This window comes from Carcharodon carcharias, chromosome 30, assembly GCF_017639515.1.
Source record: "Carcharodon carcharias isolate sCarCar2 chromosome 30, sCarCar2.pri, whole genome shotgun sequence".
NCBI classification, from domain to species: domain Eukaryota; kingdom Metazoa; phylum Chordata; class Chondrichthyes; order Lamniformes; family Lamnidae; genus Carcharodon; species Carcharodon carcharias.
The window spans coordinates 16,556,397-16,575,509 of record NC_054496.1 but is presented as its reverse complement, the minus strand read 5'-3'; the positions used below and the strand labels follow the sequence as shown (position 1 = coordinate 16,575,509).

The 19,113-nt window shown below is 41.3% G+C and overlaps 1 protein-coding gene across 10 annotated transcripts in view; it reads right to left on the bottom strand.

Annotated features, from left to right (window-relative positions):
- The window catches only part of LOC121271327 (dedicator of cytokinesis protein 7-like), a 151,893-nt gene that overhangs the window by 43,766 nt on the left and 89,014 nt on the right, over positions 1 to 19,113 (bottom strand). For 5 of the 10 annotated variants that reach the window (XR_005941704.1, XM_041177261.1, XM_041177253.1 and 2 more), the window contains exons 22-31: positions 16,906 to 17,081; positions 12,435 to 12,539; positions 10,578 to 10,667; positions 9,048 to 9,143; positions 7,134 to 7,274; positions 6,707 to 6,820; positions 4,781 to 4,951; positions 2,845 to 2,984; positions 1,577 to 1,746; positions 589 to 746 (exon numbers count right to left, since the gene is read on the bottom strand). Coding sequence is in view for 9 of the 10 variants with exons in the window: in XM_041177261.1 (XP_041033195.1) it covers positions 589 to 746; positions 1,577 to 1,746; positions 2,845 to 2,984; positions 4,781 to 4,951; positions 6,707 to 6,820; positions 7,134 to 7,274; positions 9,048 to 9,143; positions 10,578 to 10,667; positions 12,435 to 12,539; positions 16,906 to 17,081 (1,361 nt within the window). In the remaining variant the exon portion in view is untranslated. The remainder of the gene's footprint in view (positions 1 to 588; positions 747 to 1,576; positions 1,747 to 2,844; positions 2,985 to 4,780; positions 4,952 to 6,706; positions 6,821 to 7,133; positions 7,275 to 9,047; positions 9,144 to 10,577; positions 10,668 to 12,434; positions 12,540 to 16,905; positions 17,082 to 19,113) is intronic. The other 5 variants (XM_041177255.1, XM_041177262.1, XM_041177259.1 and 2 more) reach the window with 4 other exon arrangements.

Below are 19,113 nucleotides of genomic sequence, written 5' to 3'. Positions count from 1 at the left end.
CAACTAATTCCAGCTGCCCTAACCAGAAGTCCCTTCCTTGTGCCAATCACCCTGAAAAAATTGCTGAACTGGTTCAAAAGTTCTCCTTTTTACCAATTTCTTCAGGTTTTTCTAGTACAACTCCAACAGAACATTCACAACTACATTGTCACAACAATTGGGTGGACAACTTGCTCAGCAGGGAAATGGTGATCAAAGAGGGAAATACTTGTGCAGGGTAGGATTTCATTTTTCTGCATTTTTTCAGCAAAACAGTTTTTACAGACAGTTCTTAGTATACATAATATATGTCACAAAACCACAGCCATCTTGAACTTGATACCAAATGTACGACGGACAAAATTACCGAGAGAAAAGACGTGCACAATAGGGAGGTTGGGCAGGGATCCCCGATTGCTATGACTATAATCTAGAAAAGCAAATCAGTCTGAAAAACACTAAGTATTTGATTTACTAAGGGATCACCCAGCTCGGCGCTTTCAAGGGTGTTTGACCCTTTACCTGCATGGAATTAAATGATCAAAAGAAATAAACTATCACTGGAACAAGCTCAACCAGATGTTCCACCATCGTTGATTGGTGTCCTACCATAACAGGAAGCTGAAGTGGGGAGCTTCTGTTTGGGTGAGGTACGGGCGACCCTGCTATTGCCATGGCGATAGTTTGACTGATCATGCTGCTGTTCTCGGTGTCCACTTCATCCATCATTGAGGCAGTGAGGCGGCCCTTCTGGTTGCCGTTTTCTGCTGGGGAGGGGAAGCAACGCATGTTTATTTTAGAACCTTATGAACAGCCAAAGACAAAACCTTCCAGTGATCAGAGTTTGCTTCCAACCATGATTCACATGCACCAGGCTTATTTGCTGGGACGTAACATGGAGAGTCAGCAATCACCACTACCCCAAACACTGCTCATAATCATGCCAGTCACCATCTTTCCATCAATGATTTTAATCTCTTCTATTTTTTACCTCTCCTCCCAACTCTCCTTTTTTTCAGGTTTTTTTTTGAAGGCCTGAAATCCTTTTATTTCCTTCCTAATTCCCCTTGTCTCCACAGTCATGCCCCAATTCTAACTGATTGTTGCCAGGTCTGTCCGAAGGCTGCTCTCAAATTCCTCCATGGCCTTGCCCCCTTCTTATTTCTGTAACCTCCTCAAGCCCTATTACCCTCAGAAATTTCTGCACATGACCAATTCTGGCCTCTTGTACATCCCTGGTTTTCTTCACTCCACCACTGGTGGCCATGCCTCAGCTGCTTAGGCCCTAATCCTCTCTGACTCTCTCCTCCTTTAATATGTTGATTAACACCTAGCTCTTTGACCAAGGTTTTGGACACATATCCTAATATCTCATGTGGCTCAGCGTCAAATTTTGTTTGGGATTGCTCTTGGGAAGTGCTTGGCTGTTTTCTTACATTAAAGAAACTATATAGATGCCATTCTGTCTACACTAATCAAGGGAGAAAGTCAAATCTCTGCAGCACCGTGTGCTCTGAGATACTACACTTTCAACTACAGTTAACATAGATTATTAGTGATGTTGCGAAGCAGAGGACCCTGTTATTCCCTTTCCTACCTGTGAAATCGTACAGCTGTGGCAAGGTGTCCATGACAATGCCGATCAGTGGCAAATACAGCTTAGCAACGTGGGCTTTCACCTCGCAATCGGTGTAACGAGGATCTGCATCGTGACTGCACATCAGGTTGTGGATTGCGCCGATCGCCTTTTTATGCAGGAAGAACAAGCTGGAAAAGAAAAAGTACACACACACACCAAGGGTGAACCTATCCACAGACTGCAACAGGCAACGTGCTAATGGTCCACCAGTGCTGTCACAAAAGGTGGATGTTTGAAATTGTTATACTGTCTCCGCTTGAATTATGAACAATATCCAAGGGTAAAAATACTTGCAATTACGTAGCCTTGATCACAATGTCATACTGGCAAACATGGCAGCTATTTTGTGTCAGAAATAACTCACAAATAGATAAATGTCCTCTTTAATCTGTAAGGAATTACCTGGTTCAGGTGGGCAGCAGTAAGCCACAACACTTCACATTCCCAGGCATTAATGCCCATTAAAATTGCCGCAAGATACGCACTGCCTCAGCTACAGGTTCTGCTGTGGCACTCATCAGCAACTTTGTGAATAGCATATCTGTTCATTCAGTACAATATCATTAGCAATTCTGAGAAGAACATAAGAGATAACTGGAGTAGGCCATTTACCCCTTCGAGCCCAGAATTAGAAGTGTTTTGAGGAACCCTGGGAGATGTGATAAGGTGCTATATAAATGCAAGTTCATTGTTAAAATTGCTAAATTAGCGCAGTACAGGGACTAGATCAGAGACTCAAAAAGGAAAACCTGGGCTCCCCAGTGGGTCAGTATTCTACCATACTCTCCTTCCATTCACTCAGCATCTAGCATAGCTCAGGTATGTTTTCTTCCCCAATTTTTTTATGTCCTCTTTTCCTAAAGGCTTAAACAGTTACACTGAAATTTACTGAGGCATTAAAGACTCTCCAGTCTCTTGCTCAACTGGCTAGAGCTCCCAATGTGAGCTTTGGGAAGATCAATTCTGGGGCCATCACAGCTGAGCCCAATTCTGTCCTCAGCCAATGTTCACGCACTGCAGTTCCTGGAATTGGGAACTAGATCCTAGGCCTGTTTTTCAGTTTCTACCTGGACATTAATGTCAAATGTCTCTCACACCCCTACTGAGATCATGTAACAGCACATACACCAGGGATCCAAAAGAGACACCTGTGTGAGCTCGTCCATCCACAATATCAACATTGCTTCATTTTGTTTGTTTGGTAATTGAGAATGAGGAGCTTTTACCCTTCAACGTCAGGTTCGAGGATCAAGGCCAGTTCAGTCAGTAGTAATCCCACGAGAAAGTGCTGTTGTCGAAAAGGCACGGACATCTCAAACATATTGGCTATCTTCTGATCCTGAACATGCATGGAAAAGCCTGAACTCTGCAGAATGTAGAATAAGCTTTGTCAGCAGCATATCAAATATAGCCCACAAAACATGTCCTCACAGGACAATTTAATTCCATACTTGTTTTTACAGAAAAATATCCTGATCTGATCTGGCTTAAATGTGATTCCAGACCCACTGCAATAAACTTGACACTGAACTGACTGCCCTAGCAAGCTACTCAGTTCAAGGGCAGTTAAGGATAGGAACAAATGCTGGCTTTACCAATAATGCCCATTTTCCATCAAGGAATAAATAAAGAAAAAAGAACCATTCCAAGAATGATTGATTATCAATTCTGACATTATAGCTTACATTTATGTAGTGCTTTACCAATAGCTGGTTAATAAATGTGCACTTAAGAAGCTCTCAGACGTCAGCCTGCCTGCTTCTCAGTCAATATCCTCTAGGCAGACCAAAATCAGGAACGCACCATGTAGATATCTCACCCTCCTGGATGTGTTCGCACCTCAGTGTCAAAACAACTTAAAGTTTCTCCCACCTTTTTATTTTCCACCCGAGAGAATCCAGCACACAAATCTAGAAGCTGAATGATGAATCCATTGTACCCAATGACTAGTGGATACTGATCAGCGCCCTCCAGAAACGTAGACTGAATTGCTTACACATAACAAGTTTGAGTTCAACTAAGGGAGGGGGATGACTCAAGGATCAATTGCAGATCAATCTGGTGGCAAATGAATGTGTAGTCTGAAATACTCTTTAGGATAAAGACTTTGCAAGTGCGCAACACTGAACATACTCAGAAGTAATGATAGGAACACACATGGTGATCTCAAAGGTCCCAATAGCTTAGGCATTAAGTGACCACAGTGTGGAGCTAGGCATAGAAAATTAGGGTCCAATATTCAGTTCTTGCTCTGTGCCAAGCTTGCTGACCTCAACTGAATAATTGGACCTGGGTTAAAGGGAAAATAAAACCAGCCAGTGTGTCTGTTGCTGATGCTACTCAGTCCCTTTCTGGAAAGTGCCTATATGGGCATGAGGAGAGAACAGGATCAGCCAAAGAGTCTGCTCATATGCACTGTCTGGACTCACCAATGAAAAATTGCCCATGGGATGAGGGGAGAAGTAGCTAGTACCTGAACAACTATACCCAGCATGAAACCAGGCACTCATGTGATGCTTCTAGCAGCTGGACTGAGAGCAGCAAAGATGGAGGTCTGTGAACATATTGTGAGGAGAGGGGGAGAGAAAATTAAAAGAGGGCAAAAATGCCTTTAAGAAAATGCAAAATACAAATCTTCATGATTTTTTTCCTGCAAACTTAAGCTAACTTAAAAAAGTGTTTAAACTCTGACAGGCTTCTCAACCCAGCAGGTGGTTTACAGAGAGACTTTTAGTCAGATCTCTGCCTTTTAATAGTGTGAAAACCCTCAGTTATAATCCCCTTCCAATGTTACCTGAAAGCAGCTAAAGAAAAGGGAAGATCATGGAATTATACAGCACCATAGAACTCACTGTGCTTGCTCTTTGAAAGAGCCATCCAGTTAGTTCCATGACCCCCTCTGCTCTTTTCCCACAGCTCTCCAAATTTCTTCCCTTCACTTATTTATTCAATTCCTTTCTGAGAATTATTACTGCATCTGCTTTCACCACACTTTCAGGCAGTGCACTCCTGATCATGGTAACGCGCACGTAAAATAAATTCTCATCTTGCCTCTGGTTCTTTTGTCAATTACCTTAAATTTCCATTTAAATCTCTTGCTGCTGCCACTCTGCTCAAATCTTTCAATGAAGTTTGAAGGGGCAGCATCAGGAAGGTACTTACCTGGGAAGTCGCTGAGGAGACCGATGGGGACGGGGAAGCAGGTGGAGATAGTGTGCTGCATGGAAGATTTAGCGTGATGTAGTGTTCATGGCTGCAGATAATGCGGATGAAGTCCAGTCGTAGAGCAATGAGAGCATTTGGGTTCTGTGAATTCTGCAGCTTATTACTGACCTTTGGATGGGAGGAGGAAAAAAAAAACAAAGAGCACTAACTCAGACCTGGAATAATACCAATGCTACATTTTTCCAATGTACAAAACCCTCTCTCCTCATCACTGGAAAAGAATAAAATCATCCAGTTGGATAGTTCCAGACCATAACTTAGTATTGCTGAAAATCAGATGTCCTCACTTCCTTTATGACAAGAGTTCAACTTCTGGCCTACACCATACATGGCAAGACCTGAGCATCTAAACTATTCAGTGAAGGAGGAGACCAGAAGTCATCAATTTAGATTTATTCACAAAGTGGAACATTACATGTGTATAGTTCCTAACCGTACGCAACACCCCTCCCAGTGGCCCACAGTATCAATATGTGTCTCTTTATATGTGTTCAAATAATGAATGCCCTCCACCAGTTTATCCTTACCCTTAATTGATACAATTAACAGAGCAGAATGAAGAGAGAATTATCTGTAACTTTTTTCTGTAGAACACTTAGATTGACAAATGGTTGTATTCATAGGAAGGGAGGTTTGGGGGAATTATTTTACAACAAACAAATCACAGAATTGTTACAATACAGGAGGGCTTGGCCTAAATAGCCAAGTGGTTGTGGTACTGGGCTTGTAACCCCAAGATCAAGAGTTCAAATCTCACAATGGCAAACTATGAAACAATGTAACTTCATCTGAATAGGAAGATGGAAACGTGTTTGTACTCGAAAGAGTTACAACACAGGAGGCCATTCGGCCCATCATGTCTATGCTGGCCCTTCAAACAAGAAATGCACCTAGTGCTATTCCTTCGCCATCTCCCTGTAACCCTGCACATTCTTTTTCAGGCAATAATCCAATTCCTTTTTGAATGCCTCGCTTGAACCTGCCTCCACCACACACACACAGTCAGCAAAATCCAGATCTTAACCACTCAATGCTGCATGCCAGGTGCTGTTCATTTGCAATTATCTTCCATTTCCTCAATCTATTGATGATGTCAAATATTTGGGTGATATTAGCGGTGGGGAAACCCCTGATGTTGTCTGTTAATATGATTAGGAGCTGTCTATTCATCTTAATGTCTCTACCATCTTTAGGTAAAAACTTGTGAGAATATTGGGTGGATGGGAAGAAATGAAAAAAAGTTGGCAATGGATTTGGAAACAGATAAGCTTTTAAACAGAACTCAAATGTTCTAATTCTGAAAAAACAGTCACTGACTGAACCATTTACTCTTGTTTCTCTCTCCATAGATGCTACCTGACCTGCTGAATGTTTCCAGTATTTTATTTATATTTCAGATTTCTGGCATTCATAGTATTTCATATTGAACTATAAATGAAATTGCCTGGTCACACTTCTATCCTCCAGCTTCTTTGTTCCTGCTTAAGTACTGGACTTCAATGCACAGCCTGTAAATTAGTCAAAGACCAAAATACAGATATCCAGGGGTGAAAGAAAAGCTTACTGTTCTAATTAACAAGGACAAGACTATTAAAACACATAGACTCTTGTGTATATTTTGGGACTGCCGGCTGTTTTAATGGGCTCCACCAGCGAGGACCCCCAGAAGTAATGGAAATCCTGTAGCGCCTTGACTTTTTCTGTTTCCCAGTGGGATGTAGAAGCCTCAAGTCTGGATAAATATGAGTTCACACCCAAGTAAAATCATTCCGTGGCACTGAGATAATCAGGGCTCCTGCATACAATTTCAGAAGCAGAAGCTCCACCCAGCAATTCTTGCAACTTCAGTACTCAGAACAATACCTGTTTGTAGTACATGCGAATGAGGCTGAAAACATATCCTCGGTCCATCAGTGAGAGCAAGTCATTGAGAAAGAATGCCAAGCTGATGTTCAGCCGTTCCACCAATTCAATATCCTTTAAAAGATGCACATACGCACAGAAGAGAAATGACACAAATGTTGAAATATATTAAGACAAACAGCTCATAACAACAAAAACAGTCACAGCCTCAGAAGTTGCTTTCCAAAACAAGAGCCCACGTTAGCCTGTGTAGGCCACAGTTATAGGCACAGAAACGCGCTGTATTGGAGAAAATTCCTGGCCATAGGTGCTGGGGTTAGCCATACCCAACTGCATTTACAACCACTCCCCCAGCTCCCTGGAGTTCTGCTGACAAGATTAATTTGCATTAAATGTGACATTACTCTAAAAACAGTGAAATTTTTACCTTCTGGAACCTGCTGACAATGTCTGCAGTAATCATGCTGGCTAAAGCCGTTACATCATCCACAAATCTCTCCGGGAACCTCATTTTCCGTGGGGCCTCAAGCCTGTCTGAAAGGTGGAGGTGATGGCCCATACTTTTCACCTATTTCAAAACATGCACACCAAAGTCAATACATTGTGGGGCGGGTCTCCAGAGCCTTTCTTATACAAGGTTAAATAGAAGGATAATATTGCCGTACGTAACCGACATACGCATTGATGAGAAGCCTAATGCATTATACACAAAGTGGTAGAATAGGAGTTTGAGCCCATAATCCCCCATATGGTGAATTGCTAAACTCAGCAGGGCCTTGGGGAAGATGATGACTGATGAAGCAGGCATATCCCCACAGCTCTTTACAGTAGTTAAACTTCAGACTCGAATGAATGAGAACATCACAGAAACTCAAGCACAGCATCGCTAAGTGGTGGGATAGGGTCCAGCCAAACACTTCATTGAATTCCCTGTCTCATCTATGGCGGTAGTGAGAAAAGGAGGATCAATCGAGCTATTTGCTTCTTGCTGTGTGGTTCAAACCATAACTGCGGTATCATGAGAGCAGAGAGAGTTGACAGTCTCTTTAACTGAAAAAGGCTTGAGGCCTGAGCCTCTTATCTTCAGCCAGTGTTAACTCAAGTGATCAAAAACAGGAACCAGTTATGATTTATTCTTTCCTTGGTCTCGGAGGTACTGGAGCAATTGTATTGGCAAGACTAGGTACAAGCTCAATATTTTCAAGTATAGCATTTCCGGCCCCACTCACCCACCCTAGCAATGGTCTATTCTATGAGTATTTATCTGTGCTCTCACTGGTAATAAAGCAATGAACAAATTTAAATAGAAATCTCTCCCAATAAATGGTGTTTCATAAAATCCATTTTTCTGTCTTTCCTGTCACCTTTCATATACCCAAGGCAAGCTAGTCATCTGTAATTGCATGATTCAACTGCAATGGCACTAGGCAAATAAAAAGGTACCTTCATGGGAGTCCCAGAGTAATAGGGTGCAGTGCCAGTTAGTGACAGTGCAGGTGATGTGTTGGTCAGTGACATTCTGCTTTTCATGGGGTGTTTTGTCAGTCAGTGACAGTCCCTGTGTGACGGGCTGATGTGTCAGTCAGTGACAGTCCCTGTGTGATGGGCTGATGTGTCATTCAGTGACAGTTCCCGTGTGATGGGCTGATGTGTCAGTCAGTGACAGCCCCTGGGTACTGGGGAGATGTGTCAGTCAGCAGCAGTCCTTGTGTAATGGAGTGATCTGTCAGTCAATGACAGTCCCTGTTGTTGGGCTGATGTGTCAGTTAGTGACAGTCCCTGTGTGATGGGCTGATGTGTCGGTCAGTGACATCCCCTGCGTAATGGGGAGATGTGTCAGTCAGCGGCAGTCCTTGTGTAATGGGGTGATCTGTCAGTCAGTGACAGTCCCTGTGTGATGGGGTGATGCATCAGTCAATGACAGTCCGTGTAATGGGGTGATGTGCCAGTCAATGACATTCCTATGTAATGGCGAATTGCAAGTTAAAGACAAGAAAAGAAAAGCTGGTTAACATTTTGAGATTGGGACCCAGATCCAAAGGCTTACTGTGCAGAGAGTCACATCCTTCAAAAGTTAAACAGTCTCTTTTTCCCCTCTTGTCAGATGGTGATGGACTTGAGGTGCATATCCTGCTTTTAGAACAGGTGGGATGTTAGTGAATGACAATAAATCTGACAAAACCACTGCAATTTTCTGGTAAAGCAAATGCTTTGCAGAATTAGCCACACTCAAATCTTCTTGAATAGCCTCAAAGATGTCAGGATTTGAGTCATCATCTTTCCCAGACTAATTGAGTGAATGGACATAACGCAGAAATGTTGAATCATCACCAGTGCTTACCATTAGCTGAAAGAAAAACCAGGCCTGCTGTAAGGCTGCCTCTCGCACATTGCTGGTGCTGACGACCCACTGTAAGGCCAATTCCTCGTGGAGCAACTGCACAACGCAAACAACAGTTATTAAAATGAAGAAACCACAGTTCACCGCCAATTTCTCAGGGCAATTAGTGATGGCAATAAAAGCTGGCCTTGCCAGCGATGTCCACATCCCATGAAAGAATTAAAAAAATTGAACGTAGACATACATTCTTTGTTTATTCAACAAAAACAGGATGTTAACTCACAAAGGCCATACTTAGGGAACAGATCCAAAACAGTCCTAAAAATGCTGGGGCCTCTCAGCTGCAACATTAAGCTGACAACTGCACTCCGATCTGCAAAGTTCCTTTAATTTAGACTTGCTAGGCTGAAAATGGGACAAACCAATTTATGCACAGCTTCAGCTCAGCAGCAGAATATTAAGTTGCCTGGTTTAATGTTCCTGTTATTATGAAACAGCGCATTGTTTGATTTACTGTCAACAACTCAATAGGAGATTTGCAAAATACATTTCATATTTAGACTTATTTAATATTTGGAGGGCCAGCTACTTGGGTAATCCAGAGGTCTAAGTGCGCACTGTCGGAAAATGGTGCCCTAGGAACTCCTTTCACCAAACACACATGCACTATTGTGGCGCAATGGTAGCCAATATATAAATATAGCTGCCCTGCAAGTTTACAGACCACCATCCAGTGAAACGGAAAGGGTGGACCCACAGTGCTGATATAGGAGCATGGCTCACCTAGATTCAAAATGTGGCTGATTGAGTAGTTAAGTATAAATATATTTTACAGGCGCATCCAAATCTGAATACTGGACGACCATTAAGTCTTGTGGGGAGTGTTGCATTCACATTCAGGGGATCCAATAGCCGAGGCAGTACAATACTGACTTGGCCCTTGAGAGGCTCACATCTGAGTTCAAATATCGACAACTATTTTAACTCTGCTCTCTCTAGCCGGTGACCTGTCAGTGTAACAGATGGGTGGATGGAGCGCTGTGTGACAGCTTTGTTCCATGTCAGTGACTGGTTAGATGGCAAACTTTGATGGGATTTTCTCATGATTTTAAGCGCTTGTCTTCAGAAGCAGTTAAAGAATGAAACAGTTCAGTGCTGCAGTAGGAGCATGGTGGGGTGGAGAATCTGGACAGATAAGGCTTAAAGAGGTCAGAGAGCTTTCTCTATCAGAACTGCTCCTGTGTATCAGGTCAATATAACCCCTGCACTGTGTCAGTTCAAAATCAAAATACTACCTTAACGGTCATTTTAAATTCTATGGATGGATCACCCTAACCTGAGCACAGGTCTATAACTGGCTGAAAACGTACTCCAAAGCTCCCAAAGCTTTAGAAGAATTATATTATTGAGCCTTTTGGAAAGCGCTGTCTAAACATTTACTTACAAACCATCACCATCTTAAACCTCACCATGCAAGGATATTCTTCACTTTCTCAAGTTACTGTTAAACCACAGAGGTTTTTGGTCTACCTTTTTTGTTGAAAATCTTGGGTGACTGTGCTGTGAATGAATGAAGCCTTCCATATATGCGGACATGCGGTTGGGACTCCGCTCAGTTGCCTGTGAAATGAGGGACAGGAGCAAGATGGTGTAGAACAGGTATTAGTGGATGGGAAAAAAATGAGATGGTGAGTATAAGATAAACAGTCAGTATGAAACAGGAATGAGGGATGGAGATAACTCAGGAAGATGTTTCCCTGCTGGCTCAATGCCAACAGGAGGCATTTCTAAACTGATGCCCTGAGTTCACGGAGAGAATGTAGGGGTTCTCACTTTGTATGCACATTAAACAAGGCATAGAATTTGCAGCTCAGAAACAGGCCTTGCGGTCCAAATGTTCCGTGTCAGTACTTATGTTTTACATGAGCTTCCTCCCATTCTACTTCATCAAACCCATCAACATATCCTTCCATTCATTTCTTGCTCAAGTACTTACCTAGCTTCCCCTTGAATGCATCTATACTGTCTGTCTCAACTACTCCATGTGGTAGCAAGTTCCACATTCTCACCACTCTCAGGGTAAAGAAGTTTTCCCTGAATTCCTCAATGAATTTATTAGTGACTATCTTGTATTTAGGGTCTTTAGTTTTGGAATTCCCAACCAGTATTTTGTGCTTCATCCTATTAAATAACCCCTTTAATAATTTTAAAGGTCTCGATTTGTTCACCCATCATTCTTCTCTTCTACAGAAAAGACCCAGGCTATCCAATCTTTCCTGCTACTTATAACTTCTCAGTTCTGGCACCATTCTAGTAAATCTCTTTTGCACCTTTTCCCTCTATACCATTTTTGTAATGTGGAGACCAGAGCTATGCATAGAGCTCCAAGAGTATTCTCACCGAGATGCAATACAAGTTTAACATAACTTCTCTTCTTGTTCATTCGACTGTTCTAGAAATGAACCCCAATGCTTTATTAGCATTCATTTTGGCCTTATTAGCCTGCAGTGCTGCTTTTAATGATTTGTGAAATTTATGGAATTTGAAAATATTATTCCCAGCACATCCTGGATTGAAACACCCACCTCCAGGACACCACAACCTCGTGTAGGGATGCACAGACTCACAGACTAAATGGTCTGAACTGCTGGGAGTTGCTGAGACACTCCACCTTGCCGAAGGGCTCTGCTCTGCTGCTCTTTACTATGTTTCTCACAGTGATTTTATCTTCTGACAATAACAAGAGAATTGGGGTGCAATGAGCTTGACAGAGAGCAAAGAAGTTAATATCAGTTTCTATTTCACACCTAACCCAAGCTCCCCCATCCTAACTCAGAGGTACACACTAATATTGCATTCAGGAGTACAGCAGCTACTTAACTAGGTTACGAGCCTGTTAAAGTCAACTATGGTTTTGTATTAATTAGAAATGACACCAGTTTCATTTTTGTGCATTCTCCACATTCTAACCAAGCAACTCAGAAACTGGGAACTCTGATTAAACGCAGCTTGTCAGGCAATGTCAAATCTGGATCATGAGCCTGTTTGGTTTAAGATTTGTACAACTGAGTGATTGGGTAAATGACACATCACAGAATGATGCTGAAACGAGGCTGGTAAACGTGAAGCTGCACCAGATTGGCCTCAATGTACGGACAGAAGAAAATCACCTTTGGTTTGGAATCACAACATTTTTTTCCCTGAAGACACTGCCCCCATCACCTATCAGTGGAACAGAGGGAATGAAAATAAATGAATGAATCAGATGTGATTTTGGACTGCACTTGTCTGTCCCAGTAGAAAGTGGCAAAATGAGAAAGCAATCAATGTGTAGATTGGTAAAGATGTTTCGATGAATGCTTCAAGATGAAAACACCAGTTCTGCACCTGCTTTAGATCACAGCTTGAATTGGGATGGTTTCTCCTCAAGACAGCCTTTGGCCCACCGGGAGCGTAAGCAGAATTAACCCAGGAGTGAGAGCGATCGATCCCCTGGCAGGTAAAGGAGGCAGGATAGGGAGGAAACACAAAGTGAAAACAAGAGTCTAGACACAACACAGTTATTCACAGTAAGAAAAGAGAGCTGCCAGCAGGGATATCACAATAAAACCTTCCAGCATGGATGTGCTTCAAAGATTGGCAAGGTTTACTCTGAATTAATCCTAGAACCTTCTGTCTTTGTCTCTACTGATCCAACTTATAGGGAGTGATTGGCAATATAGTGAGCCACTGTAAGTGAGCACTAATGAAAATGTGACATCAATATCCCAGCCAATAAATACTAATCTTCGTGGCACAGTTGGGAGTCTTGAACAGATATTTATAGACCCTGTCAAAATTAATTCATTTAATCATTTATCCAACAATTTAAGAGATAACATTTTTGGAACAGGAACAACCATTAAGACAAGCAAGCCTATCTCTTTTTCGTGGATCAACCTGATCTGTCCATCCTCTTCCTGTACCGCTCGGTCTCTTCGCTCTGTAGAAACACATCTAATTATCTACTGAACTGACTTAGGCTGTCCACTTCAATATACTTCTGAGCAATCTGTTCTACAAATCAACTTTGGTTTGGGTAAAAGAAGTTGCCTGATTTTCCTCTTTGCTTCCAACTTCATTTTTAATCTGTGTCCTCTGGAATTGATCTCCTTTACTGCAGAACTCAACTTGCCTGGATCCAGGTTGTCAATTCCCCTTTAATCTATACCGCAGGTTGCACTGTATGCCACAATGAATTGCCACAGAGCTAACTAACCTCAATTGAAATGGTGTAATGATATTGGAAGGCAGCACATTGGAAAACATCCGAGGCTGTAGTCACCTAAACGGGTGACAAAGGTTTTGATTTTCTGATCTGGATATCTAATAATCTTAGTGCACAATTGGATGTCCTGAACAGATATAATTTATAAAGATGTTGACGCTTTCTGTGCAGTGGAATAATAGACACGGAAAGTCAGAAGGATGGGCGACTAAGATTTAATGGCCCAAATGGCATCTATTGCTCAGATTCTATCCTCTCTCCCTTCATGAAGGGCTTGCACTGAAAATTGCAGTAATTTATAAGTTCTTCCCACTAAGCTTCACATCTGCAGACTAGGACTTAGCTCAACACACCATGGATCCAAAATTTTTTTGTTGTTGCCTGGATTGAAAGGAAAATTACATTTTCTAATTTTTAAAACCATTGTCAAAATAGCGACCGTAAAATTGTTTTAAAATAAATTAGATTGTTTCTTGAAAAAGGAGAATGTTAAAAATTATGGGACATGGACAGGAATGTGGTTTTGGACTAGACAGCTCACATCTAGAGAAATGCCTTAGACTTTATGGACCAAACAGCCTGTTTCTTTGCTGTGATTTGAATCATAAAACTCTGTGAAATCCGAAAGACAGCTGGTCAGTAAGATATAACTTCTCATTTTCATCTAAACCCCAATATCAAGATCATATTGGAAACAAAAATTATTGATAGAATGTTATACATCACAGGGCAGGCAATGTATTATCGTGATATCCCTCATTCCCAGAGCGATCAATGCATCAAGGCTCAGTCCATGTCCACCTTTCCATGTATGAACAACATACAGCCCCCACCTGGGCACCCAAAACTAGCAGGTAGTCAGTAAAAGAAGGACCACATTTTTAAAAAAAATCAACAATCACGCCCTGGCACCACGATAAAACATAATGCAGGAATTAGCAATTTTAACAATGAGCCTTGAGTGTTGACAGCTAGGAGAAAGAAAAGTCAGAACTAAGCATCATTTGCAGAATTCATTAACCCCTTCCGTGCTGATTCACGTTAGGAATTCCTCCCTTTGGAGATCACTTCATTCAGGTGCAGTCTGTCACACCAAGCACACTGTGGAACAGAGCGCAATGGCTTCACTCAATCAGCAAAAATTAACATCTGGCTTACAAGACTGCAGACGATAACAGAGAACAGTGTACGCCTTTTGGCACACTGCTGCCTTTTAATCCTATACAATGTACTGGACCTTAATATCATTATTGGAAATTAAACACATTCTATAATTTTAGTGCCTTTACTTTTTTTTTTATATATATACTTCCAGTGCAGTGCAGTCACCTGCAACATCTTCTGAAGAGTTAACCTTCAGTCATTGAAAGGCATATGAAGTTACATGTGACACTGTTCCCTTTAGTTTCAGTTCATTACTCCAGTATTTTTTCTTATAAAAATATTAAAAGAAAAATGGGCATTCAACTCAGCCAACCTATTTAATATCCGGACCCACCTGGTCATTTTCTATTATTATTTTTCTACAAGTTATCGATATCCATTTATTGATTTCTCCTTCATCGCAAGGTCTTCTATTTTATGATGTTGCAAGGTGCTTCACCAAATATTTCTGAACACACACAATATCCTCCCGTACACAACTATCATCCTTCAATTTGGACGTATCCTTGAAGGATTCCAAGACATTTATTAGACATGACCTACTTTTACCAGCCCATTCTGGATTTATTGTCTGTATGTTTTCTCGAATCACTTCCTTCCCAGAGTCCAGAACTTTTTTTTTTTATTATTATTATTGCAGATGTCAGACTAACCAGCCAGTAACTCCTAGAGTCAAGATGGAACAGGGCCTACTTTCTGGACTTCCAGTACCAAACTGCAGTTAAAGAGCTGTGAAAAATACCATTTCCATACATGTCCCCGGGTCAGCTCCATCTGTTCCTATGGCTTTACAAATGTTTCATTCCTTTTTTTAAAAAAACAACCAGTTCATCACCAATCACCATTTTCTGGATTAAAGCTGAAGGATTACAGGGTGTCCGAAGTCCCAGAAACAGTAACCTGATCAAAACAAAGTAGATAGCCTGAATTTACACACAATAAATTGAAATAAACAATCATGTCTACAAGCATCTTTGGGAGTCTTTCCAACAGCATTGTGACCAAACTCCCATCCCTTAACAAATTAGGTCCAGAGGAAAACAAGCAAACGTTGTGTGAACTCCTCTGCATCACAAAAATTCAGACACCAATTCCCTGTTCCCAAAAAAGAAAAGTAACACAACCTCCACAACTGCAACTCCTGACCTGCTGAAGTGATCTTGGTGTTTCTGCTCTGGAGGGTTTGCAGTTATATTAAAAGCTGGCAATATGAAAGGATTGACCATGTACACATTCAGATACAGAACCAGCACAGAAGGGACTAATAATCAGCCTCATTAAACACCTTTAAAACGACCCTGCAACCCATTGAAAAGCCTTCAAAGAAATTAAGTTAACCACAAACAACACTGCATGTATGTTCCTTGCTGTTTATACCTCACGTGCCATTATTAGAACATATCTTTATTTACCTTCCTTGTCTGACAATCAGAACTGGAGTTCTACCATTAATGAAAGAACTGAAATCAGAGAGTGGGTTATCATGCCATCAATATCCCAAGACTCTGTGTAACACAGATTATCTTGCACTTCTCCCAAGAATAAGGTGCAGGCATGCTGCATGCCACTTTTACTCCCACCCAGACCACCTGATGCAGGTATCCTCACTCCCCAAGATGCTATGAAGTAAGAATATCCTGCCCTTTCTCCAAGATTCAGTACTATCCTGATCTTCTTCTGGCTTCTCCATCCCTCGTGGAGACATTGTAATTTTGGAATGTCCCTTCATCTCCACACAAGTGTGCCCTTCCTTACCCTGCATGGCAGGTATTTCCCTTATCACAATATTCTCTTAAATAGGCTGACCATAGATTGGACAGCTGCAAAATCAATCAATCCAGAACACTGGAATCGTTAATTAAGCATCTGGTTGTCAAGACCCTTCTGTGAAGTCCATATTCTGAAGTGAAAGCTAACTTAGTTTGCTCTATCTGCATCATTACTAAAACATGATATCTTCAACAGTGAGGACCCTATATGAAACAGTGCTTATCAATACGAGCTTTTTGCTTCAACCAACATTTATATTCGCAAATAGCAAGGCAATCCTTAAACAGGAAGCAGCAGAAAGCTTTTAGGGTCAGAGATCTAGAGGAACACACACATAGCGCTGCCACATATATTATAGGGAAAGCAATCTATAGGAAAATATACAGAGTACTGACTGTAGGGTCAGTAATCTACAGGAACAGAGACAAATACCATTGACTGTAGGATCATACACGCTAAACCTATAGAATCAGTAATATTAAGCCACCGCCAAACACGTGATGATACTGTGAGTATCATTAATCTGCAGGAACATATAGATATATGGCTCCATCTGTAAAATCAATAATGCACAGGGGCAAACACATTGATACCTATATCAGTACAAGTGCTATCCATCTATTTTTAGAATTCCAATACATAGACATTTGGCCTTACTTTGCAACCCATGATTTTTGTAACCTCATCATCAGGCGTTGTTGGCGTCGTGGCAAGATCTGGATTGCTGTTGCTGATACTCTTGGAGCGAGACAGGTTTAGGCTGGTAGGCCTGGCAGTAGTACGAGACAGGGTGGCATACTGAATGGGACCTCCATATGAGGGGCTGCTTGGTCCTGCAACAGGAGGGTAAATCAAAATTCAGGAAAGGCTGGTCACAATATTTGATGAAAGCTCTGAAGAAGACTCATAGACTCAAAACATTAACTCTTTTTCTCTCTCCACAAATGCTGCCAGATCTGCTGAATTTTTCCAACATTTTCTGCTTTTATATGGTCACTACATTTGTTTAGTATCTTGGTAATAATGCAATGTAAAAAAAAAAAGTACACTTAAATCAACACACTTTAATGTGCCATTTACCCTTGGTTCATCCCCTTCAACAATTGAACCCAAAATCTAGGCTGACATTCCAATACAGTAGTGAGGGAGTGCTGCACTGTTGAAGGTGCTGCTTTTCAAATAAAACATTAAACCAAGGGCCAGTCTGTCTTCTCAGCTGAACATAATAACCCCATGCCACTATTTTGAAAGCAGGGGAGTTCTTCCAGGTGTCCTGGTCAATATTTATCCCTCAAACACCACCTAAAAACAGATTACCTGGTCATTATCACATCAATGTCTGTTGCAGCTTGCTGTGCACAATTTCACTGCTGTGATCCCCACAGTAAAATAGGGATTACACTTCAAAAGTACTTTAAATCTGTAAACTGCTTTGGTTGTCCTGAGGTTATGAAATACTTTCCTTTCAAATTGCTCCAACCATCAGTGACTGACGTGTAATCACCAGTGTACAGCTGCGCATTTCAAAATATTTTTTTCCAGGGACAACACATGAACGGAAAGTCAAAATCAGGCAGCTTGGAAGAATCTCAGCAGGCTAATTGTGGGACGGAAGATGGTGGGTCTGAGCTCAATTTTAAAACTTCAGTGCATAATTTATTCTAATACTTCAGTGCAAAAGCAGGGGAAAAAAAGACTTGCATTTTACACAGTACCTCTCAGAGATCTCAAACCACTTCACGTATAAGAAAGAAGGCAGCTCACTTCCAACTTTTCAAGGTCAATTAGGGATGGGCAATAAATGGTGGACCAGCTAACAATGCCCACATCCTGTGAAAGAATAAACTTATAAAAAGCCATTTTACCAGGGGAACAAGGAATAGGGAATAAATGGAGCTTTATTGGTGTCACCCAAAAGAACAATAATTTGCACCGATGTAGTGCTTTAATGTAAAATGTCTCAACAGGATTTACAGCAGCATCACTAAACAAAACTGATACTCTGCCACTTAAGAGACCATTATGAATGATGGCTAAAAGTTTGGTTAAATAAAAGATAGGTTTTAAGGAATGAGAAGAGAGAGGTAGAGAGAAACAGAGGCTTAGAAAGGGAATTTCAATGCCTAGGGACTAGACAGCTAAAGATATGGCTGGAGGTCAAAAAAAGATTGTCCAGCAGTGACCTTGAGCAGCCATTCAGTGCACAGGATTCAAAAGCAGTAATGAAGTGGATGGCCAATTAATGTATTAACATTAATACAACTGATTAAAGAAGCACATGCTGACGAGGAGAATTCCCTGATCTTTAACAACTACCTGAAACACTGCAACAGGTTTAATGTGTCGTCTAAGTGCTAGCACCTCTGGTAGTATAGCACTCCTTCAATACTGCACTGAACTATCAGCCTTGATTGTGTTTAACTCCTGGAGCGAGGTATGGAATACTGAAGCATTGCCAGAAGTACTGTTAGTCTGTCAAACGCTTGTTTGCCTGTTCAAGCGGATTGTAAAAAGATGGAATGGGCAGATGATAGTTTTGGATGCAGAGTACCATCCTTATTTTGCTATCTATAATCATATGGCTAGGTATTTTCATAAAGCAAATGGATGAGAATTTCACACACCCTTGTGACAACGTTACAGGAATTCAAATCTTCGGGCATGCTGAAAGCTATTACACTGTTACAATCTGTTAAGGTGGAAGACTCAATAATCAAAAGAATAGGCTACATTTGACATCATAAACCACAGTGATCCTATAATTCTCAGCCAAAAGATAAAATTATTGCCTTGAATTAAAGGAGTTGGTTTGTACAACTAGAAGCCCACTCTTTGCCAACAGATAATAATGTTGCCAATTGTCAT